Here is a 20,286-nt window from a genome sequence, read left to right as displayed (position 1 = left end):
ATATATTGCCCGATTATATTTAATTTTGATACATATTTTTTGTGATCTTGCGAATTGGTTATCGCCATTAGAAAATTTCCTATTATCTGGTATAAATTTCCAGAAAGTATAACTCGCTTTAGTACTCATTGAAATATGATTAAATTATTAATAAATCAAAAATACATATTCATCGACCTGCTTTATCATTGATTAAATAGCTGTGATCATTTTAATCTGCGGTTGTGTTGACGGAATAAAAGCAATACTACTCAGAAAATACTTTGTACTAATTTTTTTTTTTCGATTTGAATTTTTGTGAATTCGACAAATCTGAGCTGTTTTTACAACACTTACGGCGCTGTAGTACTGTACATACCAATATAAAGGCAGTAAAGCAAAGAATCTGTGGAATGGTTTAAGGAATTTATTAATATTGTTTGCTGCTATATAATGTTTTATAATTTATGAAAATCCAAAAAATGCATGTCCTATAGAGTGATCTGAAATAATAATGTTATTTATTGTTTTTTTGATTTTGAACGATATTGTTTATTGCAATATTATTTTTATTTAATAAAAATCCGATGAAAAAAAAAAAAAAAAAAGTAAAGCAAAGAATCCTAAGGTAAAATGCACTGGTACATATATTTACTACTGGTAGCACCCAAATTTGCAAATTTTGCGACTTGCCGCGGACCGATTCTATCGCTGAAGATATTTCATGGTCCCAATTCAATAATGAGCTCAACCCGAAAAAATGAGAATTATCATACTCGCCCAGTAAGACGTCTCCGTCTCCCCCCCCCCTCCCAAAAAAATAAAATAAATAAAAATCAGGCCAAAAATTTAGGTCTAGAAAACGACTTATTCGCCAGGAAATTCGATAACCGAAATTCACAAAAAACTAATTCCAAGGTTCTTTGCGATCTTTTATAGAAAGCCCCGCCAAGAAACGCCACCCCTAGAATGGGTCAAACGTCTGTTGTCAGACTGTCAGACAATGACAGAAGTTGGGGGATGTACAGCGTGTTTTTATCACTTCGATTTCACCGATTTTTCCGACGCTTGAGTTAATAAACTGTTTAGCACTCTTGCTGCCTTTATCAACGGTAAATTTTTGTTCAACTGGGTATGCTTCTACCGAATCAAGCATGATTTGATTCTAACAGACTTTGCCACATGAAATTAGGAACTTAACATTAATAAATGTGACAATTATTAGCCAGTTAGGCATAAGTGAGAATTAATATTTTTAGATATTTTCTAAACCGATGGATAATACGTACCTCCTTTTTTAGGAGTCTAAATTAGACCTCCGAAGTGCGTATTATACGCGGAAAATGCGGTACTTTTTTAATTCCGGCCTAGAGGGTTTTTTACAATGCAAAGCCCAAATGTGGTGTCAGTATTGCCCCACGACGGTGCGTATTAGTATTTTCGATACAGTGAATTTTATATGTATTTTTTATATGTATTAGTATTTTCGATACAGTGAATTTTATATATTTTATAAGTATAAAGTGCATATAATTATAAGTGATATATAAAAAACTAAAAAATGTAAAAAATCTTAAAAAAAATATGTAAAGCCTATCCTATAAATACTTTTCTCAGATAATTAAATTTATCAAATACGTTAGAAGTGAACAAATCCATGGGCGCTTCTTAAGTATGCGTACCAAGATGGCGGACACCGGAACGTGGTATGTGTAGCAGGTTGGAGTTTTTAGGATAAATTTAGGAACAAATACTACGGGAGTCACTTGTCTAGTCCACGAACTCGTTATAAATCTAGAATGAGAAAATTGTAATAAATTATGGCTAACCACAATCTGCTACGCATACTACGTTCCGGTGACCGCCATCTTGGTGCACTTTGGGAGTACCGTTATATGTTGGAAACTGCTTGTTTGAGGAAGTCTGATTTTGGTCAGAGGAAACAATACAGAAATACATTTGCGTTAGTGTGCAGCAGGATTCTTGAATTGCATAGTTCTTATGCTTTGTATCTGTAAATCTGTGGTTATTGATTGTCTGGGAATCCTCTGATATCCAATTTTGCATCAGAATTTTAACCGATTTTGTGCTAACGATGTCAATTTGCATGCAAGACGGCGCATTAGGTCATTTTTATTCAAGGTATCTCAGATAATTTGGACGAAAATTAGAATTTTGCCGAATTGATTCCGATGACAGGTACTGCACGAGGAAAGGACATAGCTCAAGCAATATCGGAATGTTCCGGCAGAATGCAGCTTGAACTATAAAAATTTATTTCTGCTACTACCGGTCGGCCCAGTCGGTTTATGATTCTAGTATCAGATTAACTAACAGGTATTCACCCACATATATATAAAATAAAGGTCTGTCAACGGATTGACATTTGTTTAGGTCATCAAGTTAGACTGTAGGCTTGCATTTATATTGTATTTTTAATTAAATACGATGTATATGACTGGCTTTTGTGAATATTTGCCAAAGAGTGAGTTATATCTCGATTTCGAATTTTTGTAAAATTGTTGATACTATATAATATTTGGACGAATGACTATAGGTTCGAGCATTAATAACGTAGAAAAGCAGAATTCGATTTATACATATCTGCTGTTACAAATATCTATACTGTATTTGATTTAACACCGGAACGACGAAACCCGACTCCATTCTGGTCTATAAGATCGAAAACCTGTAGCCATGCATAGGTAATCATCGAATTTCTATCTGTATGATTTCCTGATAATTAAGCATCCGCGACGAATGCTATCTACTTTCTTATTGTTAAGATTCGTTGTAATCGTATCACACCGAGAAATAGTTGCAACCAAGGTAGTATAGATAGCAATATCTAGTAGCAGATTTATATGCCGGTAACTAAACTAATATTAGTAAAAGATAGAATAAGATTCTACTTTTTAACTACCTGAAGGAAGTACTCCAAACAGTACTTTTCACCTTTACACATTACTATAATTTTCCTATGATTAACTATATTGTTTCTTTCACAACATCTATTTAAACTTCTGTTTTTACCTATTCAGAAAATATACAATGTTACAACGTTTGGTTTTCAGCGATCGGTTTATTTTGGGGATTGTAGTTATTTGTTTATCCTCATACTTCATTTATCTATCTTATAGACCTTCTATTATTTCGAAGAGTGTGTTGCATGAAGATCATACAGAGAATCAAACAGTGAAATTGAAATACAATTATCTGTTTTATGAAAACATCTTGTATAATTTGAGCAATGGTCAGTGGGTGAAAAAGATTTATAGCTTTAATAAAAATAAGGAAGAATAATATGATAAATTATTGAAAGAAGAAGGAGAATTGGATTCCTATTTAGCTGAATTTGGCGTTAAACGAATAGATACACGATTATGGAGAGACAATAACAAGTGTGGATTTAATAAGTGAATACTTATATATATGAAAATTCTTAGATTTTTTGCCCGTCTTTAGTTTTGTCCCGGCTTGCAGTAGAGGATTTGAGATATTGATTAAGCGTGACATTGCAGAATAGTCTTTTCCTCGAATATTATTTATTGTATTGTTGATAACATCTCGGTAATAAATTAAACAAAACATGGCAATCCGTAGAGTCAAAAAAACATAAGCAAAACATACTTTCCACCAATATGGATTGCTGAAAGTTTGTAATTCTTATTTCGAAGTTTTGTCAACTTTTGCTTACAATTTAATGACTTTATTGTTTATGATTTTCATAAATAACTTTGGGTGTTTTTTGAGTTGAATCCTCATTTAATAATCATGAAAATCATTTTTCAGGTTTCTAAACGAACGCCAGTTTGGAAGGTTTTCAAAATAATGTTTTAAAATACTCCAGCTGGAAGTTGGTGCGATGCAAAAAGCGAAAAACCTTGTTGCAGGCTGCATCGACATTCGTCACGCTAATAACCGAATTGCGTAAGTCATTTTTAGCAGTTTCGAGGAAAACGTAAAAAACTTCCTCTTGGTATTGTTTCGCCATGTAGAGTAAATAATTTCCCATGGTTCATTATTTTAGTGGTAGCCGGATTTAAATTAATTTGTATGACGCAGGCATGTGACGTCATAATGGCGCACTGTGACTTACGCAGAAATGCGCCTATGACTTGGTGACATACGCAATTTCGCAACTTTGTTGGAACTATCATTCCTCGAAAGCGAACATTCAAAAAACGAATGTAATTTACAGTCTCTACAATGTCCAAACCCCAAAACAGCTTATCTGTTTTAATAACATTTTATTTTTTATTTTTGAAATATATATTTCAACAATTTATTGCGCTCTCAACACCCACCAACATTGAGACTTTTCATAGATATTGATTATAAAGTATAAAAAAATAAACAAGAGCGCTGAATTGCAGGTGTGTACGACATTCAAAATACGATTCGATCATAACTTTAACCTTGTGAACACAACCATACAATGCCATTCAACAAACAATGGAGAATTCATTGAAAAAACAGAAGAAAAAAAAAACTTTTGTAAAATTAACTACTCAGCGAAAACTAACGTAACTTTGCATTTCTTCTTTGAAAATATGGTAGTTATTTATTATAAATGGTGTGGAATTTTGTAATAAAAGCAATGTGCGTATGTTGGCACCACTCTCTTCATTTCTTGTAAATCACAAAATTTTCTACAGCTTATCTTAAGTTGACCTGGAAACAAATTTATCCATTGGAATGGTTTTTCAGGTTTATGCATTCTGCGTGGAAGTAATTCCCACTCATCCATAAACGTAGTTTTGAGGTGAATTGTGGAAGTATACTGTATTGCTCGGAGATGATGCACCTTTGGATCACCTGCTGTATTTCCAGGGCGTATACTGGCAAAGTATTTCCACGTCATTTTCTTAAAATCCTGATGTTGTACTGACTTGACCTGGTATGGAAATGGCCGAGACCTTGCACACTGCATGATTACGTGATAATCACGTGACGTAATGACGTCGGCCACAACTTTTTTCTCAATCATGGAATGCATTGAATCCACTTCCATCTGAGTGTGTCCAGTTGTTAAAAATTTCTGCGTTATTTTAATTTTATGTTTCCGTGCCAAATCTAAATATGTATTTGCGACGATTACATTACGGTTTTGATAGCCACAACTGTCACTCCATATCACTAGTTCTTTTATTGAAGGATGATCTGTAACACATTGGTTGAAATGAGAGAACTGTAGCGAGGCAAAAACTTCACTACTTGAATCGCCTTCGTGCTCTTCCAATGGATAGCAGAATCCTTCTTTTGTTTGCAAATTATAAAGAGTAAAATTATGCATCTGAAGTTTGGTTTTATAATACATCGAACTGGCGTGAGTTTTGGGAAGAATCAGGACTGCCTGTAAGTCCATAGTCCAAACGGATCTGCTCCCATCAGCTGATTCTTTGTCGGCATTTTATTTCAGCTCTTGCCACATCTTTTGATATTACATGGGCTCTATACTCCCCGTCGTCGATATTTCCATGCGAAAATCCCACACAAATATCACATTGGTCCTTTCTAGGCCGAAATGATGAAAAATATTTTCTTTGTTAAATATGTCCCTGAACTCTGCGATGCTAATAACCCGTCTTTCAGAATTTGTTGCCTGCTCAGAATATAAACGATGAAGGTTTGAAACAGTCGTTCCAGGATATAGTTACTTTTTATTCTTATAGGTACCTCTAGAACGACAATAGTGAGATGGCAATGTAGGTAGTGCATGTAACCATTTTATAATGAAATCCATATCTTGCCTTTGGATAAAAGAAGTTTTACCTTAAAAAAATAGAAAATGAATGTTTCAGTCATTATTCAATGAATATTAAATGAATATTACATTGTGCATTTATTGCTCTCTTTGCTACATACCTTTTCTTGGACGATGCGGGTCCAAAAACTTTATGAATGGTGCGGGACCTTCCAGCCACGAGAGCAAAGTTCGTTGGCTAATGCCAATTGTAGCCGAAAAGAGTTTTTTGCACACCAGAATGCATGTTCCATTTTGTAATTGTAAATGGTATTCAAAAGATGACTTTCTTCTTGACATATTTTCAGCAATTTTCCTTTGCTTGGTGGTAACCTACGAAACAATAAAAATTTAATTGAATGAGATGCGGAAATCGTGACATAATATCAGTGTTTCTAAATATCGTTTACTTTCGATACTGAAGCCCTGACATATGATCTTCTTTCAGACCACGATTCCATTTTTCAAAATTTTTGAAAACCCACTGTCTCTCATCTTCTGTCAGACTCGCACATTGCCGTAAGCTGGGTTTTCGACAATACGTGGATTTGCACGGCATCCCCATTTTTCTTGCTATATTTTGCTTTCCTTTTCGGCTTTTGTAATTTAATCCAGCTAGACGATTCCTTTTGCAAATATTATTTTTCCATCCAAAGGGGCGCGCCCGTTTTACGCGTTTCCTTTTACCCAACGTCTAAAACAGATAATGAAAACATGATGTGTAACGTTATCGGCAATGATGATATTAAATAAATTGAAAACAAAACAGGACTAACCACTGTGGAACTGCGTTGATCGTAGTTGGATAATTTTTTAGACTTAACACCTTGCCAATTTTCTTCATCCTCATCAAACTCTTGAATAAAAACAAAGTCTGGGTCTGAATCTGACACACTTTGGGTTTCAAGCATGTCATCTATAAGAATGGAATACTTGACACGTCCCTTACTCAACTCATTTTTAATTGGTACGTAGACTAACGAAACTTTGCAAAAATTAAATATAGACCTACAGACCCACCTGAATCTTCATTTTCTATCCTCATAATAACTTCATTCGCATTAAGGTTTCTCAGAAGTGAAGCACTCATTTTAATGGCTATATAATGACAAGCCACACCAACATCTAATAACGGCGCACAACCTAACGGCAGGCTTCTACGGCGATGTCTGCTGAAGACAACCTCGATGTAATGGGTATGACGTCATAATATCGTATGATGGTATCGCTTTAGAAACGTTGCAAAATTGCGTATGTCACATCCATGACTTAGGCAAAGCGTTTTTTTCTCCCAGTAAAGCGTTTTATTATCCGTTTAATAATGACTAATTCAACATGCTGGTGCGCAACGACATATAGATGGGTTTTAACAAGAAAACTCAAATTCGTCAAATATGACCTACGCAATTCGGTTATTAGCGTGACGATATATGATGGTCAATGTGGGAACAATTGTGACTGCCCCAGGTATGTAATGTCTAGTCAATCCTTCTGTCCAATTTAAATTTTATAGAAAGCAAAATAATTACCTTTTAGTTGCGTCGATACCAAGAAGATATATCACGCTGAAATAAGTGATTGGATTCCAGTTGATTCCTCATGTCGGCAAAGAAACTACACAGCAGCACAAGCTTGTGAAGTTGTCAATCGATTCTCTCAAATATATTTTATTGGTGATTCTTTTGTGAGAAAAATGGCAAGAGGTTTTGACCTTTAGGTCCGATCCAACGTATGGAATTTTACTGAAACGCTACGATGAAAAACTGATAAACTTATGTGTAAGTTTTAATCAATTTTATTGGACAGAATGCAGAGCAGATGGCGGAAATATATTGGAAATGCTCGTTGACGAAACTTTTTTTCTGCGGAATACATACACCATTTATCAGTGTAAATGGATATTACTATCACGCATTTGCAAATGACTTTTTGAGTTTGGTGGAAAAATTGGCAGGAAAAGCAGGTTCAGTTTTGCTAGTCGGGCAGGGTTGTCATAACGGTTGTAAATCCAAAGTGACGATTAACAATTTTCTCGGTCCGGCAATTAAATAATTAGAAGATTACTACAGAGATTCACATAAAAATAACACACAATTTGGAAATAACTTCAAAGTGGTGAGGCGATGGCCACATATTATTTTTATGTATCCTGACTCCAATGGCATACTAAAACCAAAAGCATATCATGCAGCAAACGGTATTATTGTGTGTAAACAGTTTTCTAGTGAAATGAAAATATATTGCGATGCTCATAATATTCCTGTACTTGATTTCTCCAGCCTCACATCTGGTGTTCACAGCAATTACGATGGAGCACATCACGGTCTATAGGAGCAAATGCTATGACAGTTTAACTTTTACTCAATTACCTTTATTAAATTTGTTAGGTTTACCAGTAAAGATTGCTTGTTTTCAATTATCATAAATGATCACTATAGTATAGTATACTCAATTTAAAAAATATTGAGTGGAATAAAGAAACTTGTCTAGAATTCACTCTTTAGCAATGCACTCTAGTTGTTCTTGCTTCTATTCATTCGCAGTCTTCCTCAAAATATTTAAGAATTTTTTAATCACACTATGTAATTACTTTCTAAATTAAAAATGTCTGTAGGGAGTTTGTGTTCAAAATTTTCTCACTATTTTTGAGATAACAATTCATAAAGATGTAAAAAAACCCGAGAATTTGTAAACAGTTATACAATGTTCAATAAATTTTGATTGAATTATTACGGAATTAATACGTTTGATTATTTGACTGGGATGGAAGAAATTTGAATAACAATCGGGACTAACTCATTAGATCCAATGCATCTAATGGGATATAAAATTTACAAACCACAATCGGGAGCTCAACTAGTCTAATTGACCAATCTTCAATAAAGACTTTCGGGTCGCTCTGGCTTCCCTTCATATTTCGCACAAACGTTTCGTCATTTCCTGAAGAGTTCTGCGGAGAGGTGGTGCATCCCATGAGTATTTATGATTTTTCAAGACATGAATGTATCGAGATTATGATTTGTTCGTTCTACAGTTCAGTAACGTCCGTTTGGGCAATTGTTTTTGTTCACAATTTCTTGATCATTTTGAGTAGGAAGCAATATGGGACGGCAAGATGTGATGAAAAATATAGCAAAGTTTAATGAGGTCATGCATCGTTGTAAAAGATTAATATAAATTATCACCGGATGGTTGTACTTGATATATCTTCATAAATGCATCCTAATTTATTTTCTTTCTGTTTATGCCCAGGTGGACAACATTCACATTGCGTCGCGATGCAAAAGAACCAATAGACTAAATCAACCTTCAATGTATCCAGTGGTGATAAATCATGCCCTGCAGCCAGAGATTCTTCAAGCGGAGCCAGTTGTGCATCTTTCCTAACTATCGCCACGAAGATGAAAATGTTAAAAGAGTAGTCGTTGTACCACTATCTACAAGAAAATCAAACGGTTGATAGTTTACAAGTACTTTTGCATGACATATTTAAAGGAGCAAATATTAGGGTCTATATTCTGGTTCGTTGGTCCGTCATCAATTCAGCGGACTCTGAGGAACTCAAGTCCGCTGAGTGTCATTTAGGTTTGGGGTCGAAGAAGGCGTATCTGTTGCAAGATCAGCGCGATTTTAAAGATGAGGACAATCCCGTTTAAGATGACCAGTGTACTTACAATTGAAACATGCTTTGCAATCCCTACCCCAATGACCATGTTTATCACAGCGAGAACATGGATTGCGCGGTATGCTATCAAAATTGCGATCGTTGCTAGAGAGTGGCTTAACCTATCCTCTGATTTTATCCAATTTTGCTAAAAGGTGCTCGACTATACTGCCTTCGAAAGTTATGTCGTTTTGCTGGTTAGATATATTACCGGTATTACTCTGTTTCACTGCTACAATACGCGGTTTAGGCATGTCTTTTCTCTCAGAGTGGTTAGTATCAACAGAGTAATACAGTTTCGAAAGAGACAAAGCCTTCTTGAAATTATCAGGCTGTTGCATGTTTAACCATTCATCGGTTAAACCCGCAAGAAACTGTGATTTCAAAATATCACCTTGACCAGCAATATCAAAATTTGGGTAAGCAAGTATAACAGGCTCTTTTTAAACTTGCTACCGTAATCCCTTGGCGTTGCACTTGGCTTAATTCTACGACAGTGAAATGTAGAACGATAAGAGCTCTCGTTCCCAACAGGTTTCAAAGACATGACTAAAGTGTGCCACAATATTACGATCGCTAGTACGTTTCATATCTGCCAAATCTTTCAACACATTAAGAGCATGCCCTGTCATACAAGTAGCCAATTCATTCCCGCAGTGTCATAATTCCATTGTTTATAACTGGCAAACAGTTCAAAATGCCATAAATAACTGGGCCATGTCATAACAGTTGACCCGTCGAAATACATTGGCCATCTTTACCATTAGTACTCAGAGAAGGAAATGCAGGTACTAATTTACTCACATAATCTCACTTCGAAAATTTTACTTCCATTGTCTGCGAGGAGAATGCATTCCGCTTTCCTTTTGGCTGTCCTTCTTCTGATCAAAAATTTCATCACCCTTGAGAACAGGCATGTGCTTCAGGAACAACCGTTGCTGGGGTTGTAGTAATCAGGCCGACACACGTGTCGTGCGACATGGCAAAAAATCCTAATATATATATGGTAATACACATACAAATTAACTGCGAATGTAGACTGCTTACAGAAACGTCAATAACAAAATAACTGCTAAACAGAGCTATGTCAAACTGGAAAAACTGTAAACTTATATACAGGGTGTTGAAAAAGTAACGTAAAATTAACAGAAGTTAAGATGAAATGCTACTCAAAACATTACTGACTGAGTAGGCTATTCAGTTAGCAGTATGGAGTTACGGTAAAATGTCATTCAAACATTTCACGACTGACGTTTTTTAACAGTTAAGTTTTTTAATGCAATGATGTTGTTATTAGTGTATTGATATTTTAAAACGGCACTGGCATATACACAAAGCTAGCGATTTATCGTTATAAAACAAGGAGCAAGATAAAACAGCTGAGACGACCATGGCTAAAATTGGGTTTTATTTGTGTAGGCGCCATATTCACATTCATACCACTGGAGTTGCTATTGAGAAACTTCCCTTTTAGCTGGTTTGTCACACTGTCGACAGTGTGAAATTTCCTCGTGTATTGTTGTGTCCTTATTATAGTTTTCTGTTGTCGCAAAACCTGGGGGTAATTTTCGTTGTAACAGAATAGTTGCAGTATACAGGGTGTTGAAAAAGTTACGGAAAATTGAGCCTAAAATTTTTCTTTCGTCATGACAACGTTAATACTTTAAAACATAGGTCTGCAATGTTTCCCTCATAAGCATTGCTTCTTTAAATTATATCGGAAACATAACTGAAGCACATTTACCCAGCTTTCATCATCTGGATGAATTTTAAATGTCAATTATATAAGAAAACAATCACTATATATATATATGTCCGGTATTGTTTGAAAACGGGAATTTATATAATAACTATACCAAATAAATATATAACTGAGTGTAACACCATGCAACATAATTTTATTTTCTCAGTCCTATTATATTGGATATTTGATGCACTAAAAACTAGACGTATATGGACACATGGACCACTAGAACGCAGCGATTGCGCACTCAAACACGGATGGTGCGCAACTTTTAATTTTGATGACGTCATAACACAAAAATTTATAGTGAAAAGAATTAACAATTGGCTTGATTTACCTTCAAAAAGAGCATTGCAGCCGCTGTGGCTTCGCTTCATTTTTCGCATAAATCTTTCGCCTTTTACTGAAGGTTACCGCGTGGAGTGAGCATTCAGGGAGTCTCCACGGATTTTAAAGCCCACGAGGTACTGGGATCATGACTTAGAATTTAGATATTCTCCAGTTTCTAATGTCTGTTGATTTTTGGTTTGCGTTCACAACTTTTTTTTTTACATTATAATGTGAAAAGCCAAACAACGTTAACAAGTTCAGGAGAAAACTATACAATTTACAATTATTTTGATTGAATGATTACAAAACTAATAATAAACTTGATAAATATACCAAACATGAAGCAACTCATGTTTCGATCGGACACATTTTATTACATCGAAAGCATCTCAGAAGAAAAAAAGAGAGAATGTATGTAAAAGCGTGCGAATAAAACCACAAGCTGGGATCTAACAATTTACTTGATTTGTCAATAAAATATCGCGTCTCTAGCTCAGCACATTAATAGCTCGGGAAAATACCCTTCACATATCCAGTAAAAAAGTCAGATTCCTAGATCTAACAAAATGCCACAATCTTTTACTTTCTGGGTGATCAAGTTAGGATTGCCAAAAAACTGACTAATTCGAAAAAGCAACTGTTAAGTGTTGATATTTTATTTACTTTTAAATGTTTTACAGCACTTATAGTAAAAGTGATTCTAGAAATGAAGGATAATCAGCGTCGTAACTTCATTACCTCAAATTGTCATTCCGTCTCCAAGTAACGGCCACTAAAAATTAAAAAAAAACATAGACTAATCCAATGACCATTTCGAGATGACTTCACTGGTTTTTCTTAGATAATATACCGCGTTTAACATCTTTGCAATTCCCACCTTGATGTGAATGACTTGATATCTTACCGGGATATTTCGACATGAGCTCGGTATCCATAGTTAGCATACTTTTAATTGAGCATTTCAAATATGGCGTACTTGCACTCATAACTTTGCTTTTAAAGTTCTCTTTAGCAAGAAGCAATGCAATTTGTCGATTCTAAACATATTTAAAAAACTAGTCAAATCTGGACATTTTAAAAAGTAATCAAATGCAGTAGTGGAAAGACATATCAGACAACACATGACTGATTGGGTGTAGCGATCATAAAAATGTCAAATCAGATCACGAGTGGTCCACAAACTGCGGTTCGCGAACAAATTTTTTTAGTCCTTTGGACGACCTTACTGTGTTCCAAAATAAATTTCTTTCATAAAACATGACTGTATGCACATATATTTATGTTGTAACAATGGCTGTTACGCGGCGTTTGTTTTGTAATGAATGGCGCAAGCGAAGCAGGAGTCAGCTGGAGTCGTTTACTTGCCGAACCTACCGTTAGTTGTAATTATTTATTTTAGTTTATTTTGTGATGAATGAATTTACAATTTACAAAATTTGTCATAGCATATACGAAGAATATGTTGGAGAAAAGAGAAAATTAAACATGGAGAATCTAAAAAGTGGACTTGATCAGAAAAAATAGTTTTTTTTTTAAAGAAAATAAGGTGTACAAAAAGAGATCGAATCAGTTACAAAGGCAACATTGGTTGTTAGTTCGCTCATCGCTAAACGAATGAAACCATTTGTCGAGTTCATGAAAGAATGCATATTAGCCATTGTCAACGAAGTTTGTCCTGAGAAGAAACTCGTGTTTGACAGTATATCTGCCAGAACAGTTGCCCGCAAAGTGGGAGTTATCTCTGAAAATCCTAAATTGCAACTCAAAAACTAGCTGCTGTTAACGCTGGTTTGTGTGTTTTTGCTGGTCTGTTTTATATATATCTGGTTTTTCAAAGAAATCAACATACAAACATTCAACGACCGTACAGGATATTCAGCTTATGCTAATTTCAAGCAGACATGTATGTGCTGGTATTCTGATATTAAAACTGTAGACTGTCAGACTGCAAAGTAATTATGCATGGTGTCGACGGTTTCATTTTGTGATGATTAATAGACCATATGGTAGTAAAATTTCTGATAATTGGAAATAATATTATCCTTTAATCAAGGTTTACATTTGGCGCTAAAGATCTTCTGTTTATCGTAACATCACAAAATAAACATTCAATTAACAGCGGAATTGACATTTGTTTAGATCATTGAAGTAGGCTGCAGGCTCGCATTTATATTGCATTTTCATTTGAATCCGATGTATACCACTGACATTTTTCAATATTTGCACCAAAGAGTGAGTTATATCATAAAATCCCTTTCATGTTATTAGCGCTCGATTGCGCAATTTTTGTAAATTTTGATTCCGTATTTTGCCAAATGGCTATATGTTCCAGAACTAATAACGTTTTAGGGATATAGCAAGTTATTGGGTTGACATAATTTTTATCACAGAGCAGATTTTGATTTATACATATCTGCATTTATCTATACTGTATATACAGATATATATACTACAGATATCTATCTATACTGTATTCAATTTAATACCGGAACGATGAAACCCGACTCCATTCTGGTCCATAAGATCGAAAACCTGTAGCTCTGCATAGGTAATCATCGAATCTCTATCTGTAGGATTTCCTGATGATTATTAAGCATCCGCGACAAGTGCTATTTCCTTTCTTATTGTTAAGATTTATTGTAATCGTATCACTCCGAGTAATAGCTGCAACCAAGGTATAGTAGAGATAGCAATATCTAGTAGAAGATTTATATACCAGTAACTAAAAGAATATTAGTGAAAGATAGAAAGACATTCCAATTTCTAACTACCTGAAGGAAATACCGCAAACAGTACTTTTTACCGTTACACATTATTATAATTTTCTTATGATTAACTATATTGCCCCTTTCACTTCATTAATTTAAAATTCTGTTTTTATCATTTCAGAAAGTATACAATGTCACAGCGATTGCTTTCCAGCGATCGCTTTATTTTTGGGATTGTAGTTATTTGTCTATCCTCGTACTTCATTTATCTATCTTATAGTCCTCCTGCTATTTCGAAACTTGTATTCAATGAAAATCACACAGAGAATCAAACAATGAAGTTGAAATACAATCATCTGTTTTGTGAAAACATCTTGTATAATTTGAGCAATGGTCAGTGGGTGAAAAAGATCTATAGTTTTAATAAAAATGAGCAAGAATATGAGAAATTACTAAATGAAGAACAAAAATTGGATTCCTATTTAGCTGAATTTCGCATTAAACGAGGAATACATACACGATTATGGAGATATGATAACAAGTGTGGATTTAATAAGTAAATATACTTTCATGAAAATTCTTAGATTTTTTGCCTTTGAAGTTTTGTCCAGGCTTGCAGTAGATCAATTGAGATATTGATTGAGCTTCACATTGCAGAATATTCTTTTCTTCGAATACAATTTATCGTATTGTTGATAACATTTCAGTATTTCCTCCAACAAAACATGGCAATCCTTAGAGTTGAAATAACATAAGAATATTTTCAATCAAAAAATGACTCTCAGTCCTAGATCTCAGTTTTATTCACAATTGCCTCCCAAATTGCTTTGAAAAGCTGGTTTCAAAGATTTCCCACTTGATGGAATACTTTTCACCAAGCTGTTTTGCTGGAAGTTTGTAATTCTACTATTTCGATGTTTATGTCAACTGTTGCTAACATCTTTATTGACAATGGGGTGTTGATAAGTAGATGCGTCGCCGCATTTTGGTAATGAAGATACGCAATATAACCACACAAGCGCGGGTACCAATATAAATTAATTTTTATTAGATATGTTTACAAATTTTGTAAATAACCTTGAGTGTTTTCAAGTTGAATCCTCATTTATAAATCATGAAAATCATTTTCAAGGTTACTAAATAAACGCCAGTTTAAAAAGTTTTCAAAATAATGTTTTAAAATATTCAATTTCTAGTGTTCAGTCAAAGCCGGAAGGAAATGCGTGGGCAGCTCCAGCTGGAAGTTGGTGCGATGCAAAAAGTGAAAAACCCTGTTGCAGCGACATATATGATGGTCAATGTGGGAACATTTGTGATTGCTCCAGGTAGGTAATGGTTAGTAATTCCTCTTGTCCAATTTAAATTTTATAGAACGCAAAACAATTACATTTTAGTTGCGTCGATACCAGGAAGATATATCACGCTGAAATAAGTGATTGGATTCCATTTGATTCTTCATGTCGACGAAGGAACTACACAGCAGCCCAAGCTTGTGAAGTTGTCAATCGATTCTCTCAAATATATTTTGTTGGTGATTCTTTTGTGAGAAAAATGTCACGAGGTTTTATTTTGACCCTAAGGTCCGATCCAACGTATGGATTTTTACTGGAACGCTACGATGATAAGTTCAAGGAATTATGTGTAGGTGTTGATCAATTCTACTGGACAGAATGCAGAACAGGTGGCGGAAATATACTAGACATGCTCGTTGACAAAACTCCGTTTTGTGGACCTCGTACGCCACTTATTAGTATAAATGAATATATAAATCACGCTTCTGCAAATGACTTTTTAAGTTTGGTGAAAAAGTTAGCAGGAAAGGTGGGTTCAGTTATTCTACTTGGTCAGGGTGGACACGACGGCTGTAAATCTAAAGTGACGATTAACAAGTTTTTGAGTGCAGCAATCGATTATTTGGAAGACTATTACAAAAATTCTGACAAAATTAATACTCAGTTCGGAAATTTTATAAAGGTGAGGCGATGGCCACATATCATTTTTATGTACCCTGACTCCAATGGAATATTGAAACCAAAAGCATATCATGCGGCAAATGGTAATATTGTTTGTAAACAATTTTCCAAGGAAATGAAAGTGTATTGCGATGCTCATAATATTCCTGTACTCGATTTTTACAGTCTTACATCAGGAGTTCATAGTTATGATGGAGCACATCACGGTCTAGGAGCAAATATTATGAAAGTACAACTTTTACTCAATTACCTTGATTACATATCACAGTTGAACAATTGAACTACTTATCTTGTAATATCTTAATTTGTATGATCATAATATTTGATTATAGTCTTTTTAGCTGCCTTTTTTGAGAGGATACTCCATGTTTTGGGTCTAGGTATTGACTCTTTATCAACACGTTTATGCAATGTACTGAGTACTTCAAAAGCTGTGCCAATTTGGTATTGTGTACTGAAGTGAACCACCTTATTATAATGTCTGTACACTCATTTGTACATATTTTGTAGAGAATTGTGTTTCAATTGGATTTACTGAAAAACGATTTTAATATTGTTGTCAGTGATATCATAAACATTTTTAATACATTCATCACTATCTTCCTAAGAAAATAGAGAAACACGTTTACCAACTTGCTTTGCGTATCTGGTGAATAAAACATAACAGCATAGTTAACACATTAATCAGCTGTTAAACTATTTCGTCGGTGTAAAGTATGTATAGCATCTCATTTATGTGTCTCAGATTATTTCAGGAAATTTAGAAAAATCTTTCCTGTGTACACACGTACACATACATACAGATGTATAAATATATATATATAGACAATAACAGACTCAAAAAATCTTATCAACGCTCCTAAAAAATTTGGTAAAACTTGTAATATGTTGAATAAGATTCGTTTTTATATCATTGTATCTGTAGTAACGTGTTCATACTCATGTTGCTGTTTTCCTGCCTGTGTGACTCATTTTCCTTCGAGAATAAAACATTAGTTTGGTTTATATTGTATAGTTAAACCTAACAATACCAGCTAAAAATTTTTGTATCTGGTGAATTTTCAGTATAACCAGATCAGTTCATTTTTCAGTCAATGTACCAGGTACATTTACAAAGAAAGCGAGGAGTAAAATTATTATTTTTTTGTTCACAGACGAATATCAATCACGATGCGACCGTTTCGTTGTTGAAGCTATCATAATATAAGATTATCATCTTTTATTTACTATAGCTTGAAATTGCTATGCATCCAATGTCTACTTTCTTTCACACTATGATTCATATAGGCGTTAAAAAAGCTAGATAACATCTCCAACTCTTTGCGCAAATGTCGATGTGAGTCAAGGCAAGATGAAGACGCATTCATGATTTCAATTGCATGCGGTCGTTAAATGCTACCCCAAAATCTGTTTAGCGACGTTTCAAACAACTAAACAGACACTTTATTGGCGGTTAGTTATACTTAAATTAGTCAATCTATGAATTGTTTTCATTATGACAAAATTCCTAAAGACAACCTTTGAGCTTTGTTTAATAACAGCTATGGCCACCAGAATTGGGTCGCAGATAATAATTATAAAGTAGTGTGAGAGAAAGATACAGAGAACACTCACTTTCTTTGCAGGGTGTTTGTAAATATAATGCAGACTATTTTTGTTTTTTCAAAACATGAAAATGACAATGGCTCAAATAAAACAATATATGAAATATATTGCAATATATAAAATTCACGAATGTGAGCGTAGCATTTTGATATGCCTAATAAACATCATATTAAGAGACAAAACTTATCCGTTGAAATTTCTGATGAAACAGCAAAGCTCAAATTCAAGTTCGACACTAAACGGTGTAAAAGGGAAGTGTACAAAAGGTTATGTTTTTTGACTATTGTAATCCTTTATGTTAGTAAAAATATCAGAAATACTTCTTTTTATCCTTTGCTTAAGTCGACCCTGCTGTTAAATCTGAAGGTCAGTCAAGATCACTCCATCTATAATTTTAACATGACCAGCTAAAAGACATGGAGATGATTGAATTTCAATTCCCGGTCGGTGTAAAGTAAAACAAAACATCAAGAATGAATTTGTCGTTGCTGATCATGGTTTTTATTATTTTTACAGGACGTTCTGATTCACACTTACAGATAATAAAATTCTGTTGCTATTGTAGGATTTTAATTATATGTATGAGGAACAAATAAAGTATTTAATGACTTAACCGTCATACCAACGCAATAGATTGCATTCTTGTTTTTAATTCCATTTTTTTTTCTAACAGTTTTGCAATAGGCAGAAATGGAATGTACATTTTATTGAGTTTTACAATTTGCCGGCGTTCTTGAGGATGCCCAACAAATATGAATACCCCAAACTTACAATGAAATCAGATCATAAGTTTTCAGCAACTTAATCAGAAAATGGATTTATAGATTCATGCTGATTCCGGACTCCGGTCCGAATACAATTCGAAAAGTGAGAAAATGTGATGATACAAATTAAACAAAAAAACAATAGTGATAGAAAAACTACATTTCGGAACTCGTTTAACTGAAAAGTTACCGGATGCTTAGTGATCTATTGTTAAACTACATTCACATATTTCAATGAACAGTTGTTGCTGATTTAAACGAGGTAGTCAATTATACTAGTCCATACATATTGTTAGTAAGTAAATTTGTTTGCAAATGTTTGGTTCAGTCAGGTTTGGTGTCTTCAACGTACGTACAGTTTAAGATAAAAATTTAAAATAGGCAATCAAGACAGCCTTCGATTACAACCGTAGGGATTCCACAGCAAAAAAAAAATTTGCGAGGTCAATATTCCAATCAAATCCATTCGTCAAATTCTAATCCACACATGCTAACGTGTCATATATTTACCAGTGGCATTCGGAACAAATGTACATAATCAAAAATAAGACGTGTTTTGCTATTTTCCATTCCAATTATCATTTTAATTATAGAGTATTGGTTAAAATTACCTATCCGTTAATTTATACACAATGCTAAATGAATTAGAAATTTATTGGAATCCACATCTAAAAACTACATGGTTAATGCACAAGGTGAACTCATCGAGTTGGAACACCCGTTGTTAAAGATGAAATTCATTATGAACAGTAACCTTCTCCGAGGAGATATACGGATTTAAGGATCATCGACAAACGTGAATAAAAAAAAGCCAGGTTTCAAACCCTAGGTCCAAATCCAAGGCCGAGCAAGTAATGTCTTGATAAAAATAGCAAAAAAAATACCTTTATTTAGACACATTTCATGTTATTAGCGCTCAAATTCGTCATTTTTGTAGAATTGTGGACATTGTATTTGTCAAATTGAACATACGTTCGAGCACTAGTAGCGTAAAAAAGGTTTAAGCGATCTTGGGCTGACATAATTTCATCAAAGATTTCGAATAATAAATTGTTTTAAATCAACTGTTTTTTCGCCTGTTTTGTTCAAAATGGCTGTACTATTTGATTTTTTTGTATTAAATAGGTTGAAGAAAAATGGATGTAAAAACTTGCCAAGCGCTCCGTATTTGCAATAAATCCGTCAAAACGCCACAAATATCGATAGCGACTCATACACACCTTCTCAAGCTTCTCAAATAAGACGCAACCGATAAGCCATTACGTGAACGCCCTGCTACTACGAAACCACCTCGCAAAAATTGAAATGCGATCGAATAAATGAATTTGTATAACCTTCAAAATCTCTATCACTCCAACCTTGAAAACAAAGAATGCTAAGCATAAACTAACCGAACAGTCTTCACCGTAATAATATTACATTTATTTTTTATGTTATGCAAAAAATGCCAATACATGAACTCGAAATCCATATTATGGCTTCATAACAGATTAGTTGTGGCGTCTTTGCATCAGATGACTCTTACAATTAGCATAGGCTATGCTAGGGTGTCTCATCGTTTATATCAGTAGATTGCCGCCGAAGTAACCATATTCTTCATTATCGCAACCCCCTCTTGTTGCCGAAGGCTGCCCTTGATCTAATTGCTCTTGTAGTATAGGCTCGTGAGCTAAGATTCAGGATTTTTCTTACTCAAAACGTCTCTCTGATAACTCGGATAAACATTCCGGTTAAAATCTTATGAAGAGATACAAAAGTGGTCATAAATGTACT

General features: G+C 34.3%; 2 protein-coding genes and 1 non-coding gene across 4 annotated transcripts; 2 read left to right on the top strand and 1 right to left on the bottom strand.

Moving 5' to 3' along the window:
• Positions 1-4,441: 4,441 nt before the first annotated feature.
• LOC120337333 (uncharacterized) lies at positions 4,442-6,998 on the bottom strand. Its single transcript, XM_039405100.2, has 5 exons — positions 6,746-6,998; positions 6,502-6,641; positions 6,136-6,419; positions 5,848-6,058; positions 4,442-5,754 (listed from the first exon to the last, which is right to left on the bottom strand). Exons 1-4 carry the CDS (start codon positions 6,813-6,815, stop codon positions 5,878-5,880), a joined length of 675 nt encoding a protein of 224 aa, XP_039261034.2. The 5' UTR covers positions 6,816-6,998; the 3' UTR covers positions 4,442-5,754; positions 5,848-5,877.
• Positions 6,999-11,491: 4,493 nt separating this feature from the next.
• On the top strand, positions 11,492-11,607 carry LOC120338549 (U5 spliceosomal RNA). Its single transcript, XR_005569125.2, has one exon. It is a non-coding gene; the product is annotated as a U5 spliceosomal RNA (small nuclear RNA).
• Positions 11,608-12,961: 1,354 nt separating this feature from the next.
• On the top strand, positions 12,962-17,116 carry LOC120338065 (uncharacterized). 2 transcript variants are annotated; one of them, XM_078116972.1, is made up of 4 exons: positions 12,968-14,727; positions 15,368-15,496; positions 15,566-16,145; positions 16,310-17,116. In XM_078116972.1, exons 1-4 carry the CDS (start codon positions 14,363-14,365, stop codon positions 16,328-16,330), a joined length of 1,095 nt encoding a protein of 364 aa, XP_077973098.1. In that variant the 5' UTR covers positions 12,968-14,362; the 3' UTR covers positions 16,331-17,116. The 2 variants fall into 2 exon arrangements, with proteins under 2 accessions (XP_077973097.1, XP_077973098.1); XM_078116971.1 differs by having other exon boundaries at positions 12,962-14,727; positions 15,566-17,116.
• Positions 17,117-20,286: the final 3,170 nt, after the last annotated feature.

This window comes from Styela clava, chromosome 10 (assembly GCF_964204865.1).
Source record: "Styela clava chromosome 10, kaStyClav1.hap1.2, whole genome shotgun sequence".
NCBI lineage: Eukaryota > Metazoa > Chordata > Ascidiacea > Stolidobranchia > Styelidae > Styela > Styela clava.
The sequence above is the reverse complement of the archived record's forward strand: the minus strand, read 5'-3'. Positions and strand labels throughout refer to the sequence as shown.